Here is a 16927-nt window from a genome sequence, read left to right as displayed (position 1 = left end):
CCAAGACGGCCGCTCTTTCAGGTCTGAAGCTGCGGTTGCATGCAAAATGTGATCCAAAAACAAAACGCCAATATTTAATCCTTCCAGCTACTCAGCTTCCCCATGATTCCCTTTTGGGAATTATGGTTGCTACTGACTCAAAGCTGCTCCCCCTCCCTTCTGTTTGGTGATGTATTCATTGCTGGAGATGGCCCCAGTGCTCTCCTCAGCCTGGATTCCAGGTGAGGGTCCTATATTGAGAATTCAGTTAATCTCTAGATACAAACCAGCAACAAGGACTTTTAAGCCTCGAAATGCACGATTCTATGAACGTATTTACGTGTGATGGGATAGTCACTCTCACACAATCTGGGCAGGCCTCTGTGGATCAGGACTCTCAGTATATTCTCTCAAGCATTCCTTGGGGAATATTTCTTGGCAGAGCACATTTTTGTTATATGAAGTCATAGCTACATGTGGCCACTGAATCAACCATTTTGGCGTCAGTTAGTTCTTTCCAGTTGTCCTAATGACCGTTCTTTGAACATTTGATTGGATTAGGATAGGTTGATATGGTTCAAGTGAATCTAGGTGTAGGAGGGAGGAAAAAGCACTGGACTGTAAATGCAAAGGATGGTTGCAGCCTCAGCTCAGCTGCTAACTTGCTATGTGACATTTAAATCTCTTGGCCTCTCTGAACCTCGGTTTCTTTGTCTATAACATGATAATCTGTCTAGCCTCTCTTATCCATCTTTCAGCGTTTTAATGAAGATTAAATGAGTTGGTGGATGTGAAAGCTCTTAATCCATATGAGTTATCAGCCTGAATTTTATAGAGTTAGTTGGCATAGAGGCTGCAGAAGATGACTTGAGCATGGTTCTGCAGAAAACTTCTGTGCCACTCAGAAAACATTCTTGCATGAGTGTCAGAAAATGAGGGAGAAAATGAGGGAGTCGTTTGGGTCATGGGGACCCACTTGGTCATCACTACTTTAAGGCTGAGAGAGTCACAGCAGATTCTTTGGGTTAGCTGTTCCTAAAGAAACAAAAAGAAAACTATTCACTCCCTACTTGTATCTGAAAACAGAAAAGTCTAAAGCATTAGAACAAGTTGTGGTGAATGGACAGGATGTCCTAGAATGACACTCTAGGTGTAAATAAATCACTGGAACTCATGGCATCCACCCAAGAGTTTTGAAGGAACTCAAGGGTAAAATTGTGGAACCGTTGGCCAAAATGTGTAACTTGTTACAAATGGGTACTGTACTCCAGACCTGGCAAATGGTCACGGCAATGCTGAAAGAAGAGAAGTGCAAATAGTGAGTCTCACTTGTGTACCTGGCAAGCTAGTTAGAGACTATCTGAGTGGACAGTGTCACTGAATATGTGCTTATCATTACACAAAGCATTTATTGAGTGCATTCACCGTGCCTCAGGCTAGATGAGAGACATGAACAAATGGAAGTATCTAGGAGGCAGTTCCAAGAGAGGGTCTGAAAACTCCAGTGTTCCAAAAATAGATTTGGGGAGATGTTGACATGGAGGTCAGAGAAAGAGCTTTCGTCTGGAGTGCTAAGGCCTTTCAATTGGCAGAGCCTGCCTGGAGCACCACACATACCAGGACTAGACTGTTTTGAGAAGAGAGCTGAACTCCTCTAGTAATGTCTGTCCTGGGCAGTACCATGCTCTGCATTTGCCATCTCCATATATCTAGATGAGTGCTCAGATTCTGAGGGCAGCTGTGATAACCCAGGGAAAATGTGAGAACGGAGAAAGGAAGAGGTTGAAAGGCAGACCCTTACACTCAGCAAACAATTAAGGAGTAAGCACAGAAAAAAGAAACCAGCAAAGGAGGCTGAAACAGATCATCATGTATTCATCAGTTCATTTATTCAACAAATAAATATTGGGCACTTTCTAGGTGCTAGGCACCATTTCACACACAGGAGTCATATCCAGGAAGGAGGCAATGCTCTCTCTTTTGGAATTGTTCCAAAAATATCAGATGATGATAAATACTCAGAATTGGAAGAGGGTCACGTGGTGGACAGGGGTTGGATGGGCACTGGAGCCAGACTGGTCAGCTCTTGTAGACGTTGAGACCTAAATGGCAGGACTCAGCCAGCTATGCAGAAAAACAAACTAGGTGAAGAGCATTCCTGGCAGAAGAAACAGCTAGTGCAAAGGTCCTGAGGCAGAGGAGATGGCAGAAAAATAGGCTTCCCTTAAGTTCATCTGTGTAAGGTGGCACTGTGAGGAGAAGACAGGGCTGAGGAGGTTTCCTGATGCTTATAGTTTAGAACGGATAGACTTGATAATGTTTGCACATTGAGGAGAAGGAGAAAGACTGTACTGGAGAGAGAAAGGATGACAGGTGGTGTTGAGAAGGACATTCCTCTTGGAGAAGGAGCATAGATGGCAAGAGCAGGGACAGATAAACAGTTTAGAACAGCACTTTCCAACCATTTTTAAACTTGTAAACTCATTTCTTAGTAATATATATTATTTGGAAAAATTTTTCATCATCTGATCATCTCGCATGCAAAGCAAAATGAAGTGATTTAATGTTTTAAAATATATGTATCATTTTAGATCAGTGTATATTAAAGATTTTATTACAAAATTAATTGAATACAATATTTACTAATATTCATGGATTATAATAATAAATTCTGAATGAGTTCCATCTAACAAGTGATGCACATGGCTTAATTTACTTTAATTATGTAAGAAATGACAATTTATAAAACATACATTATAATGACATCGAATAGTGTGCTTAGTTTGAAAACCAAATAAATATTATTAAGCTGAGGCTTGAAATTTAACTGTGATGTGTATCACAGCATCAAATACAGACAAAAACAGAACAAATCTGCTTTCATAAGTAATGTTAGGAAATCTTATGTTCTGGGTTAAAAAAATCAGATTTATTTTTATCCTTTGTGTCTTTTATTTCTACACAGTGAAATTTTTAAAAAGTAGATTTCTGGCCATTATTTATAAACGTTTCTATACAGATAATTAAAAACCAAATTGGATATTGGCAACATCAACTTTTCTGTTATTAACATTGGTTTTTGAAATGATGGTGAGATCTCAGTGGGTTATAGGAGAGGTCAATCTATTATATGGAGTTCTGAAACCTAGTAAAGAGCGACTTGCAGAATTACTATCATGTGTACAGTCTTCATAAACTTTTCAGCATTTTACTGCAGAATTCTGCTATTGCCTTTACCCAAAGGCCCATTAGGGGTAAAAATTAGACAGCTTAATCAAGTAAGCAACTAACAAAAAATGAACATGAAAATTATATGACAGTGAGGTGGCCACTGCAGTTGGTGATATTCAACTCACCACCCAGTATTGGAGAATGCCCGAGTGATGAACACCGGTGCCTAGTCCCAAACTCTTCTCTCTTAAATGGAAAACATATTTAAGTAATCATGATCTTTATTCATGAATTGAACACTGAATATTGGTACATTGAAATGTGTGCCATTCTGATTTCCTTCAAGTTGAGAATCGTTACTCAGGAGAGGAAGATAAAGACATTGAGGGATAATAAACACCATGAGGGCAGAAGTCGAGGCAAAAAATAATTTTGCTTACTGCGGCATCTCCAAACCCAAGACGGTGCCTGGCGCAGATATTTGCTGAACAAGTGAATGAACAGATGAATGAATGCATGGTGAAGCAGAAGGCCAAGTCCTCTGTGGGGATGTAGCATGGAGTGGAGGAGGAGATGGATTGAAGAGAAGGGAGGAACAAGACAGGGAAGGAACAGGGGACGGGTTAGCAAACACCATTAGAGATGAAAAGACCAACTTCCACAGGGGACGTGGTGTCCATAAAGGACCATCATTGATTCCCCAGACTATTTCTAAAACAATTACTATGTGTTTGGGCTTGTGAAAGATACTATACTATTCAGAGATGAAAAAGACTCAACCCTGGCCTTCAGAAGCCACTCACCAAGTCAGTCTATGGGAATAAGGAGATAAATATCCATTCTAGATCATGTACACGCTCTGCTATCCACAGGCATTAGAGAAGAAGACTCGGTGGGGGGGTGGGGGGCGGCATCTCACAGAGAGTTGGCAGTGCCGACCTCAGAAATCAGGAGAGTGGGATACTTGGTCCGGCTTCAGCATCAACCAAAAAGGTATCTGGCTTCTCTGGACTCTGGTGTCCTAGTCTATGTTAGAAGTGATTAGGCCTGGATCTTTTCGAACGTTCCTGCCCAGTAAACCTCTGAGAGTCCATGGGCTTGGGAGATTCAGAGAGGGATGCTGGTGTTGGCAAGGGTGTTGTGGAAATGCATCCTCAAGGACGTGGAACTTGAGTGGGCCTTGGAGAATGGAAGAGGATAGTCGAAGTTGGGGCTGAGCATTTCAGGCAGGACTAGCAATGAACTGAGTCATGAGGATAAAACTGTACGATATTTTTTTTTTCTGACAACCATTTTATAAGTTAGTTAGGAGAAAAGAGGTGTGAACAAGCAGGGTGAAGTGATATGATGGATTGCATGCTAAGGCTGGAATTAGCAAGACTCTCTTCATTGTCATGTTTTATCACCTACATACAGGACACAGAGGGTTGGGGTGCCTGGGTGGCTCAGTCAGTTAAGCATCCACCTCTTGATTTTGGCTCAGGTCATGATCTCAGGGTCGTGAGATTGAGCCTGTGTTGGGCTCCATGCTCGGCGGGGAGTCTGCTTGTCTTTCTGTCACTACTCTTACCCCCTCTCCCTCCTCCACCCACCCACCCCCGCTCACTCTTGCTCTCTCTGTCAAACAAATAGATAAATAAAATCTTTTTTTTTCTTTCTAAGACACAGAGGGTTAAAACGGTCTAATTGGTAGTACCAGCTTTGGGAACCCCATAGATTGACGTTAAGAGCAATCTTACAAAACAGCTAAATGAGAGAATACACCATGAAATCTCCATGCTAGGGAATGATGATGATGTTAATAAAAGATGATGGGGAAATGCTACAGCTTCTTATAAGGTAGAATGGCAGCAACTGATTCTCAAAGTGGACAGGTGTAAAAATAGCCCCTGCTGTATCTCTAATGTGGATTTCTACCTAACAAGTGATGTCAGTGAAACCCGAAAGTCTGACACAGGTAGGCAGCATCCAGAAAGCTATTGAAGCCCAAACTGGAAACATCAACCTGCACTTGCACAGACGCACTGAGTCTGGAGGCTGGCAGAGGGGTGCCCGTGGTCCAGGTCCACGTCCGGTTCTGGCAAATTGCTTCACCTTGGCATCTGCATCTGTACAATGGGCATAATAATAACACCTTCTCCATTTGTGTCGCAACACTGTTACAAGGATCAAATGAGATAATGGGAATGAATTTGCTTTAAAAAGAATCAAGTGCTATAATTGCTGGAATGAGGCAACAGAAATTTGTGCATTTTTGATGTCTGTCTGGTATATGAACAGCTTGTGCAAACACACTTAAAATAATTCCTTGTATTTGCAGAATGTTTTAGAGTTTATCGGGTTCCAAAAAAAGATAAAGGGACTTGGTGTGGCTTTCAATCCAGAAAAAAAAAAAAAAAAAAACACCCTGGGTTTGAATTGCAATCTTGTCACTTGCTAATGGGGTTTGGCATACAGATCTTTAAAGCATGTAGGCTCAATTTCCTCATTTGTAAAATAGGGATAGCGCTACTTCCCTGGTAGGGCGGTTGTGAGACTTGAATGTAATAATGGATGAAGCCTAGCGCCTGTCCACATAGGCCCTTCGTGCACGGTGGCTGGCTCCGTTCTCACGCTGCATTAGGACGGGGAGCTCCTGGGCTGAGCCCCCGTCAGCTGGCTGGTATGCCCAGTGGCCAGCAAAGTCCCTGAGATGGAACTGGTGTTCAATAAATATTTGTCGAATGGATGGGTGAACACCAACTCTGTAATAGAGATGAAAGAAGGTAACATCTGCCTCCCTGGGTAAGAAAACCAAGACTCGGAGAGTTTAGATGTCTGTCTAAGGTTTAGTGTCAGAGCTGAACACTGCAGGCAGGATTCTTGTCGTGAGCCCCTTCCCCAAGCCATCCACGTGCTGCCCTCTGTTGTAAATCTCTGGCCTTTGGCGAGCTCACAGGCTACGGTTTTCTGAGCTTTTATTGTCCTCTCTTCTAGAAAAGCAGAAGCAATGCTATTTGTACCAATAGCATTGCTTCTGCTTCCCCTCCTCTTAGTGTGGGTTTTTTGTTTTTTTTTTTTTTTTTTTTTCCCGAATCAAGGCTCAGAGAGTAAAAAATCCAAGTCAACTTCTAAATTGTTTTTCTTGAAAAGGGGCCAAAAGGAAAAGAAAAGAGAGAAAAAAAAAAAAAAAAACCATGAGCAGAATCTCAAATGTCTTGGGTTTTGACAGTCCTCTGTTGGCTGGACTAGCTCAAGAAAATACTCTTCACTGAAAGGTACAGTTTGTTTCTTTCTCCAGCAGACGGAAATGGGTGTTTGGGAGGCTGATTCATCCCAGGGCCCTTGCACCAGGCCTGGGACCAGCACTTTTCATTATTTGCTCTGTTCCCTCTTTGGTTTACAAGGTCAGAGTCGATGTTTTGGTTGTTTTCCAGCAGTGCTCCACTGACCGACTTCGCTCTAATCCCTTGATGTCACTTAAATAAACTCGAGGCGGGTGGGGGAGGGGAGTGATTTGAGGACTCCAATGATTTTCTGCCGCTGTTGTTCTCGGCGGCAAATTAATTTGATGCCGTTATGTAAGTGTAATCATCCTCTCTAATCACATCACAGGATTGGGAACTGCCAGAAATAACAGAAGGGAACATTCGCGGTATCAAAGGGGAGCCACTAAAATAGATTGTTTATTTAGGTACCAAATTGAGACGCTATTATTGGGATATGGAAAACAACCCCCGCCACACTCCCCTTTCACACGTCCCTGCGTTTTACATACTGTATTTGTCCGTGTGCATCATCCAGAAGTAAAAGGGGGTATGAATTCGGAGCCTCCAGTGGTGCCATCGGGGAAGGAAGGCAGGGAGTCGGAGGTGTCTGAGCGTCAGCAGGTTTTGGTGGATGCCTGGAATTTTGGAGATGTGATGCTCTTCTAAGAGGCTTCTCTCCTGGCCTGATGTTCTTTCCTTATGTCTGCCTCCCTCTCTTCCCTGTTCTCCCCCAAACTGCCCCTTTGCCTTCTCTCTCCCCATGTTTTTCTAGCAAGTCAGAGAAACCTCAGCCTAACTCGGGTGGCTCTCTGCAAATCCTTGTTGAGGTCTCCTCCCCCAGCTGAGGGATCACAGGACATGTGCTAGATGGTTTCAGCTCCCCTGTCTTCTCCCACATTCTGTCTGGTTCTCTTTTCTTCCTCCCAACTTCTTGTGCTCTCCTTCCTGGTCAGAGAGTCCTGGATGTGAGAAATAGAATCCCACCCTTCCCTGAGAATGAGTTGCGCAGAGTGGTCTATGAGGCAGGGGATGAGTGGCTTGGAGCCCAACCCTGCTCTTCATCCCGGGCAGGTTATCTTTTCTGCGTGTCAGTTCCCTTATCTGTAAGAGGGGACAGCAGAGCCCACTTGAGCCTGTTGCCACGAGGATTCAGGTGGGAATCCCTATGAAAGCCCAGCACGTGGTGGTCAAGAATACGGGCTCTAGGGTCAGAATCTGTAGCCGGGCTTTAGGGTTTGGGTGCCTGTACTACCACTTACCCGCCCAGTGACATTGGTCATGATGCTGACATCTTCATACCTGGTGTCCTCATCTGTGAAGTAGGATCATGATCATACTGATCAGAAGAACAGAGAGTTAAATAAGATTGCATATTTTAAATGTTTGGCATAGTGCCTGGCTTACTAAATGTTAGCTTCTCAGCATTATTATCATTCTCATTATTGTTATTTATTGTCATAATAGCAAAACCTAATTAAACAAAAATAATAATCATAATGATGATCCATTTCCAACTCTCTCCACCTCTTATTCCCACCACTCGTCTCTGCGCAACTGCCAATCGCCCCTGGTATTATTTGCCATAAGTAATCAAGACATTACGCAGGGCTGAAGGAGGCAGAACGATTTAAAACATGGACAGGTGGTAAGGAGGGACACCCACCATGGGGACAGAGAGGACACTCGACTGAAGGATCTTAGGAGACTCTCTCCTTGGAGCTTCGGTGGGAGGCCTCCTCAGGCTCCCCTGGTCTCCAAGAGCCTCTGCCATGTTCCGTATTTGGTCACCTCCTGCCTTTCTTCTCTGCTCTGATCACCGTCTGCTTTGAAATACCTTCCGCCAACCAAGTCCCCACGTCAGAACCAAGTAATCCCTTTTTCATGGTGTAACAAGAGGCACCCAGCCTGGGGATTAGGAGGCTTGCATCCTTTCCTGCCCATTACCTCTTAGGAGACTTTTGTCCATGGGCCTTGTTGGTTTTGTCTGTGGACATGGATGGCAGGGGTATGGCTCATGTCACCTGGAGTGCCAGCCAATCCCCAGTTTCTGAAACATCTATAGGATATGGAGTGCTGCTTTTCCTTGCCTTCCTTGGATGGAAATAATTTTTTAAGCAAAACATAAAAATTCACCTCTAAGACTATTCTCTGCACACCGATCACAGAAAGGAATAGATCGCTCTCCATAGTCACCTTTCACTATTTTTTCTCTAATCTCATTTTGATTCTTCCCACCCCCACTCCGCTAAAGTTTTTCTCCGTGGGGGAGTCTAATGAACAGGCTGCCCAAAGCAGCTGTTGTACCTGGAAGGAATGCTAACAGAGTTGGGCTCTGTGGCAACCGGGCCGAACTGTGTTTGCAAAACTGTATCAGAAGTAAAAGTTTAAAGGGATTTTGTCCTTTTTCCTAAAGAAAATGATCTGGACAGTTATTTTCTGTGCACCACTTCGTTCTCCATCAGCTCTTCAAGCTGCACACTTTAGCCAGCTGGTTTGTGCCTCCAGTGAAGGTACCACTGGTGGAGGAGACCAGCAGGAAGAGACTGGATTCTTTCTCAGGTACAGACAGACTCAGCTGCAGTCTCTTGGGCTTCAGAGTCAGACTCTAGCTGTGTCACTTTCTAGCTGTGGGACTTTGAGCAATTGAATCTGAATTTCTTCATCTGTAAACTGGTCGATATAGGATCCAGCTATAGGAATGTTGTGAAGACAGTCTGAAATAAGGCACACAAAGTACTTGGCACCTAGAAAGGCCTTGACTGATATTAGCTATTATCATTATTGTCGTTGTTTAGATTTGGATGTTTAGATGCCCGAAATCATGAAGCAGATTTTGTTGTTGTCATATCCCTGGTAAAAGAGATGCCATCTGAATGTGCTCATGGGTATCCTGAAGCACTCATCTGGTCAGTTCTAGCTCATATCCACTTTCTTCTGCTGAACTTGGTCCACTAAGGCAAAGGTTACTAAAGTGATTGTCAACTCTTCTCCTTCTCTTAGCTACTGTGAAAATAGCCTTTAAGTTAACATGCTAAAATAACTAAAACAGTTAAATATTTGACTATATATCATAACTGACTACCATAGAATATTAGGAAAAAAACAAGCATTTACAGAAATCCCATTAATTTGCATTTCATCCATTCTTAGAGCAATTTGCAGTAATTCAGTCTGGATCAGGCTACATTAACTTTTACATCTATGTTTTATAGAAATAATTTACCAGAAGAATTAATGGCGTAAATGAGATGGTAGGGGTTATACTAAACTTTTTTAAGGCAGCAAGTATTTTTCTAACAATGATGCTCCGTATGAAAATAAAACTTAAAATTCATACATTGGTGTGGTTCAATGAATGCCTATAGCAACATTTTCAACATTCCCTCAAAGAGAATTATGGGGAGAGAGATTGCAAGATTCCTGAGCTATACCCCAAAACTTCTGAATCAGGATCCCTGGGGATGGAACCTAGGAATGTGTATTTTAGCAAGATTTCTGGGTGATTCATGAGTTTACTAAAGTTTAAGAATAGCTATTGCACATAATATTGGCATATATATGTATATATAAATATATATAAATTAAATTAAATTTTGTTTTATTTATACATACATATATATATATATATTTTTTTTTTGCAATCACGTATGCCTTAATTGAAGTAACCCAGCAAAGTCTCCTTAGCAGTTGCCCAAACTTTCTTTGTGTACTAAAAAACACTGAGGCCTCTTCTCTTTAAAATATTCCAGAATTCACTATTCTATTAGTGCAGACTGATCTTACCCCATAATGGAGAGCTGTCACTGAAACATACTCCAGCTTCCCATGATCACTGGCAAGCTTCCTACACTATAACCCTCTAACAGTCAGAAGACCTCATACCTTCAAAATTATGATGGTAAGATTCGGATTCAAGAAGATTATGAGGAAACGAAAGGGCAGGCTGGGATCCTGGGAGGCCTAGAAAGAGAACCAGGATAGAACATGACAGGGACTCGGTTACCGAACAAGGAGAGGCTTGGTCAAAAGGGACAGGTCAGGAGCCCAGGTATAGGAACAAAGCTCAGAACAGGTTGGCTGCCGTGAGGCTGCCTTGATTTCGAGCCTCTGTATGTACAATCCACCCCTGAGTTGACGCATAAGCAAAGGTGACATGAACCCTTAACACCTCTGAGAATATGAGAAAGAATCTCTTACTCTGTTTGATTTTGACTTTTCACAAGTGGATGGCTTGTTCAGTATTTGTACCCATTCCCTTGTTAATAAAATAATCCCTATGTCTGAAGTTGCTGGTTTATATTTCCTTAGATGTTTGTTTCCCTAACTCTGCCAATCTGGGGTTAGGACCACGTTTTCCACCCATTTCTGTATACAGGATATCATATAGATGTGCACATGTGCACATGCACACACCCACACACATTTCAGACCAGCATGTGTATGTATATACTTAAAATATTTTAAGCTGGGCTTTGATTCAAAACCGGATCTTTGTATCTTATTTTATAATGGCAAAGAATGTGCAGCAAATACAAAATTGACCTAGAGGTCAGTTTATGCCACTGTTTGCCAGAGATTAAAACCACGGGGTGAGCAAGTTTGCTTGTAACTAAAGCACAGACTCTTGGCTATTTGCGGCATTTTAAACTTTAACAAGTGGGTGATGCAATATAAATGATGCTTTAAACATTTATGCATTGGGTGGGAATCCATATTAATTATAAAACAAAGAGCCAAGTCCTAGAAACAAAGAAGTATTCTTTTTTTCTTCCTGAGTGGCTTTACTAAGAATTAGATCTCTAAAGTAAAGGCAAGGAAACAAGAAAGGTTCTACATACTTACCAACACTTGATTTGTGGCTTACCTGGGAGCCTGAGACAACTCATCCAGGAACTTCCCGTGGTCTGTTTACTTTCTACCCTGTGCCTTGCTTGTGTCCTGCAGCCATCACACACTGTGTGTCTGAAGAATGCCTCTGCTCATGCACAGCGCTCCTTCTCATGGTCCATTTGGAAAAGCCTCACCTGTTCTAAGGTCCTGAGAGGGTGGAGGCAAACCTGAGCTATAGGATGTTTTATAAGTGTCTCTGGAAGGTGACTGGGGGCATGTCCGCATTTTTTTCTCTCCGTGTAAAATGCTCCTGTATTTCTCTAACAGGCCAAGATTAAATAAAGAAATGTCAATTATTTTAAGCCTGTGCCTTTATGTTTGCTCTACTTCCAGGTACCAGAACTCTACACCACAGAGTAAAAGCCAGTTCAACCTTATGCTTCTCTGTCTCTCAGGGAATGTTCTACTCCTCCCTGAAACTGATGGATGAGAAGGGTTGAACATGACCATCTCTCAATTAAAAATATCTCTCACCAGCTTGCTTTGGTTCCAAGGATTCTGACTTTCTTTGGAATCTCCCTTAGGGGCCATACCTAGCTGTTCTCACCTCAACAGAAATTTCTTTGTTGGTATCTTAGAGAAGAAGAGAACTCCTGGATAGGTTTTAATTTGAGCAAGGGGCTAGTCCCAGCCTGGGATGCTGCCAAGTTTTACTGAAGGGTCCTTACCGTTAGGGTACAAGGAGTGCAAGCAGGGAGGCCACGGGCTGCGAAAATAAATGGTCACCAGTTCACAGTTCAGCCTGAGGCTGACACTAACCAGAGTCGATTGGCGAGGGTGTGTTCACTATTTTATTCAGCATCATTTGATATGGAATTCATCTCTTCCTTACTGGGAAGGAAGTCCCTAATTCCACAGGTTTGACTAAAGTGGGCAACCTGCCACGTAAAGTTAAAATAAGAATGCTGAGTATTTTTTTCAAAGCCACCAAGGGAAAAATATTTTTAAAGATCACACATCTGAGATGGTCAGTGCAGGTTTAAGCGTCCAGTTAATTGTACTGCCCTCCACTTCATCTCGTCTGTCCACACATAGACTTAGCAAGAAATAATCCCGCACATTGAGCCCAGGCCTGGAATCTTTACCTCTTCTGGAAAGTCAGTAGAGGCTTCTGTCTCCTTGAGTTTCTTTTTCAAAAGGTTTCAGTTTTCTCTTGGGAAAGGCTAGCGGGAGTCTGGATCATTGATCACAGGTAGTTTAAGGTCAGAATGTTTTCGCTCTCTCCCTTTCCAAGCTTTAACCATGTTTATCCAGAGAGTTCTAAAGACTAGAATTTATGAATCTCAAGGCTCATAAACCACTCTCCACCCACCATATAGTCATAAGCTTTGGCTGCACACATCTGCAAGGCATACCTGGCATGTTCGGCATCCGAAAAGCTACAACCGGGCAGCAAGCTGGAAAAAATCAAACCTCCATTCATTAAAAATAAAATAAAATAAAATAAATGCACATGGCCCACCACCCCTGACAGCTGGCAGCCTACATTTTTCCAGCTGGGTTTTAGCTTAACACCTTTTGGGATGTTGTCTTCCAAGAGGATGTATTTGTGCTTTTCAAATCTGACATTTGGATTAAAAAATGGAGCCCAGAGACTGTGTTGGACACATATTTATAAATCCATGAAGGCTTAGCCTACAGAAGCCACAGGAAATACTATGATATTTTGGAAAAGGTCGAGTTTCATAGATTCTGTAAGGCACTCAGCAGGTTGTAATTATTTCTTTTATTTAAAAGCCCTCCAGATATTTTTTTCCAGAGGGTCTCTGCAATTGAGGGTAGCAGACATTTTTTTCATACTGTACATTCTTTTTGGCCAAGCGCTGGAAATACACAGGAAATAAAGTGGTTTTGGAAGATCCAGCAGAGGCCAGGCCAAGGCATGAAGTCACTGAGACAAAATGGGAAATCTCCAAATCAGCAGCATCAGGTTTTGGCTGCCTTTGTCCCCCTCCTTGTGCAGGAGGGAAAAAATGAAGCAGGTGAACACACTGATCTGTTGTGTTCTAACAGGAACCAAATGTCGCCGTGTCCGCAGGCCCCGGCGCGGCAGCTGGAATCGCTCAAGAGGTTTAGACATGGGCCGACAAGACAGATGCGTCGAGGCGGCCAGGAGGGTGGAATGAGCTGCCTGTGTCTTCATTCAAGGCCTTCGCGCCACCGTGGGCCTTGATTTGTGCCGGCGGGGCTCGGGGCGAGGCCAGGGAAGGCAGGCCAGCTCCCTGTTGCTCTCGCCCGTGGGCGGCCACGCAGGAAAACCGGGTGCGAGGGTTCTCCCCTCAAACCAGGGGGAGAACGGGCCGGCCTTCTGGTCTCGGCTCCTGGAAACGGAGAGGCAGGATCCGCTTGTGAGGCAGCAGGTCGCCGCGTGCCCGGCTTCCCTTCCGTGGGGAGGTGCAGCTCCTGGTGCACCTGGTGCACCTGGTGCAGGCGCGGGGCCCACGCGGGGAGAGGCCTCCACGGAGGGCGAGCGGGCGCTGCAGCCGGGCCACGGCCGCCGCGGTCAGATGGGCTTCTGTGCGAATCCTGGAATCCTGGAAAGCGGCAACAACTCCCCAGGAGACAGACTGGGAACGCGCGAGGCCTCCGCTTGCCACCGGTTCACTGGGATTCTTGTGGGATGCCTTGGGCCGGGCAGGGTTAACTTGCAGCGAACAGGGAAAGAACTTCAGCCAGCATGAATGAAGTGCTCCCAGGACGAGTCACAAAATGGCCTTTCAGAGAGAGCCATCCATTGAGAGGGGAGCCAGCCGGTGAAGTCACCCTCGGTACAGGGTGCGGTGGCCAGGCATCGGCTGGATTCAACAGAACCCTGGCCCGGGCCCATCACACCCTCCAGCATTTCCATTTAATCAGTGGCAGAGGCCCTGGGTGAAATGAGGTAGGGAAGTTGTGTAGTTCCCAGTAGGTTTCCTAGGACTCCACTTATTCCTTCCTGGCTCCCCACACGGAGGAGATACCAGGAAGGGGCAGAGAGGACTCGCCGATAGCCCTGGGCAGAAGCAGTTCTGGGGCCTCGCAGCCCCGTGGTTATCATCAGTTACGGTAAACTTCCTGAATGTCTTGCTGTCCAAGAGACCATACCGAGTGACGATCTGAGTAGGTCTTCGTGGTTCACGGAGCAAGCTCGTATACACTGGACTCAGTTGACCCTCATGGGAGCCCAAGGTGCACACAGATGCCACCATCATTGCTCCCCGTGTACTTGTGAGGACACTGAGCTCAGGGAGGTTGAGTGATGTGTCCCGGGCCACACAGCTAGTAAGAGGGTGAACCGGAACTCAGACTCAGAGCTTTTACAACTACGACAAGATGCCACCTGGGATATGCTCCGTTCAGCTACATGGCAATGGGACCCTGCCCTCCAGACACTGCAGATGCAAAGCAAACAGCAGAGGGGGATATATATATGTGTATATCTCCCCCATTAAATGGAGCTGCCTTGTGTTCCCAGTGTCGGCCCAGTGTCACTTCCAGAGAAGCACACGGTGACTTCCAAAAAAAATTTAAAAGCAATTTGTATCTTCATTATAGTTTCTCAGAAAATGCTAAAGGAAGGGTTCCAGATACAACTTACAGCAGATTTTCTGACATATCTCTTTATCCATGTATCTCCCCAAAACCCCACTCATCACAATATGACAGCTGCTTTATCACTCCCCGCTCTGCACATGTACAAAAGTTCCCTCACTCCCTCACCCTTTTCCTCAAACCTAGTGCCTTCTGATTCTTAACTTTTTCACACCTACCCCTTACCTTCCAAATCTGTTCTTTCCTCTTCTTTGAGTCTGGTTTCTCCAGTGTAAACCAGTCGGTCTTGGTTCTTTTTATTCTTCTCCTTCAGCCTGAATCCATTACTCTGATCGGAACGACAAGACCCATGATCAAACTGGACTGAAGCTCTCTTCTCTCTGGAGGGTGGGAGAGAGGGGGAAGCTGGGAGTCTTTCATCTTTCCGGTTACAAATGCATGTGACGTGTATGTGACCTAGCAAGCGTGGCCTCCAACCTTGAAACCAAGGCAAGCAGTGCGTCAGATGTGACTAGCAGAGCCTCACACTGAATTTGGGCTTAGAATCAGATTCATGCTTTCTTATGGTGGGCAGAAAGATTGGCAGGCTCACTCATCATGCCTTGTTTACACTTTTGTCAACCTCGATGATTCTTCTCCCCAAACTAATGCTTCCCTCCTTTGTTAGACTCCCCATTGTCTGTGGCAAAATGACAATGGGATTGAACTTCATCATCCTCATCTTCTGCTTCACAGTAGACACATCTACATGGATAGCTATCTGTATCTACAGAGAGATTCAGCTGGGGCCATGAGAATCGTTTGCATTTCTCTCTAATCAATCTAGAATGGCTTCCTGGAGGAGGTCAGATTTCAGAAGTTACATAAATGCTGTGAGAGAAACTTTTGTTCAGCTGGGAAGGAAGGAGCTGGAAGGCAGCATTCTGAGGAAGCTTGGCAAGGGATGGCTTATTGGTTCCCAAGGAGATTTGTGTGGTTGGTCTGAGGCATGTGGGGGATGGGGGTCAGCTGTGGCCATGGAGGAAGTGGAGAAAAAAAACAAGGAAAGTGAGATTGCCGAGGCCTCCCACGTGAATAAGGAAGAGGTGAAGAGAGTGAGAAGGGCCCCGAGGCTCTAACGATGAGATTCAAGGGAGAGGGCTAGGTCCTCATAGCCAGGTGCCTGGAGTCCCTTAGATCATAGTGGCTGTGCCTCTCCCCCACCCCAGTATCTGCACTGAGTAGAGGTGCCCGCACCTGCTGTAGGGAATTATGGGCATTTGCTCAATGCCCTAGGTGTAAGCTTCCATATTTCCAGGCCCAGACAGGGAAGAAGCAGCAGCAGTCTCGGCCCTGGAACGCTGCCCTCTGAGTAGTGTCGATGAGCATTTTTATAGCTGCTCCGACTCTACCCTCTGCCCTGTTCCATTTCTCTGGGAGCTCTCACCCCAAGGAGGCATTTTCCCATCTTACTGTGCTCTGATCCTGGTTATTGTAGCCTCCGGAAAGCAAGCCTGAAGTCTGTGGCCTGCTAGAAGCCATCTTATCAGAGGTCATGTGGACAGAGAGTAAACAGTCTTGACTCCTTTGGGGGAGGGAGATGTGAAGCGTGGGAGTGGATGCAGTTCCTCCAAGGTAAAGAAAAGCTCAAGGTCATATTAGGCCGAAACCACTGTTCGTCAGGACACTGTCCTCCAAGATCTGTACAGTGTTGCATGAAGGTACTGGCTGGGAATTGAATTCGCTCCCTGACCCTTCTCTTCCTGTCCCACGTGATTTGCTGATGGTTGGTGTTATATATGGTTAGTCAGCCGAGGTATTTGGAGAGGACTTTGGGATACCTCTAGCCACTTATCGTACACTGACCCAGAGCCTAGAATGTCCATTCATTCTCAACCACACCATTTCTGCTACAGTTGCAGTTGCTGAACACCAGGCAGGAAATATAGATGATCTGAGTGTCTAGCCTCAAAGAGTACCACACTTTCTTTTTCACCCAGGGTTTGCTCAAATGTTGGGTATGTATGTAGCAAAATCATTTCTTTCTTTCTTTCTTTCTTTCTTTCTTTCCTTTCTTTCTTTCTTTCTTTCTTTCTTTCTTTCTTTCTTTCTTCTTTCTTTCTTTCTTT

General features: G+C 44.6%; 2 protein-coding genes across 2 annotated transcripts in view; one reads left to right on the top strand and one right to left on the bottom strand.

Annotated features, from left to right (window-relative positions):
• RORA (RAR related orphan receptor A) overlaps positions 1–16927 on the top strand; it is a 711502-nt gene that overhangs the window by 448608 nt on the left and 245967 nt on the right. The gene's annotated exons all lie outside the window — the stretch shown is intronic.
• LOC144303321 (uncharacterized) lies at positions 7040–16229 on the bottom strand. The gene is made up of 6 exons (XM_077881326.1): positions 16056–16229; positions 15045–15199; positions 12644–12667; positions 10281–10358; positions 7658–7710; positions 7040–7357 (listed from the first exon to the last, which is right to left on the bottom strand). The coding sequence occupies exons 1-6, from the start codon at positions 16076–16078 to the stop codon at positions 7262–7264; spliced, it is 429 nt and encodes a 142-aa protein (XP_077737452.1). The 5' UTR covers positions 16079–16229; the 3' UTR covers positions 7040–7261.

This window comes from Canis aureus, chromosome 32 (genome assembly GCF_053574225.1).
Source record: "Canis aureus isolate CA01 chromosome 32, VMU_Caureus_v.1.0, whole genome shotgun sequence".
Classification (NCBI taxonomy): Eukaryota; Metazoa; Chordata; class Mammalia; order Carnivora; family Canidae; genus Canis; species Canis aureus.
The sequence above is the reverse complement of the archived record's forward strand: the minus strand, read 5'-3'. Positions and strand labels throughout refer to the sequence as shown.

Coding starts and splice junctions, on each gene's coding strand:
- LOC144303321 (XM_077881326.1), bottom strand. CDS start 16,078: ATGCCCATAATTCCCTACAGCAG. Junction 12,668..15,044: donor GGAAAGAACAGATTTGGAAG/GTAAGGGGTAGG, acceptor GCCCGGTTGTAG/CTTTTCGGATGCCGAACATG. Junction 10,359..12,643: donor TCGGATGCCGAACATGCCAG/GTATGCCTTGCA, acceptor TTCTCTTTCTAG/GCCTCCCAGGATCCCAGCCT.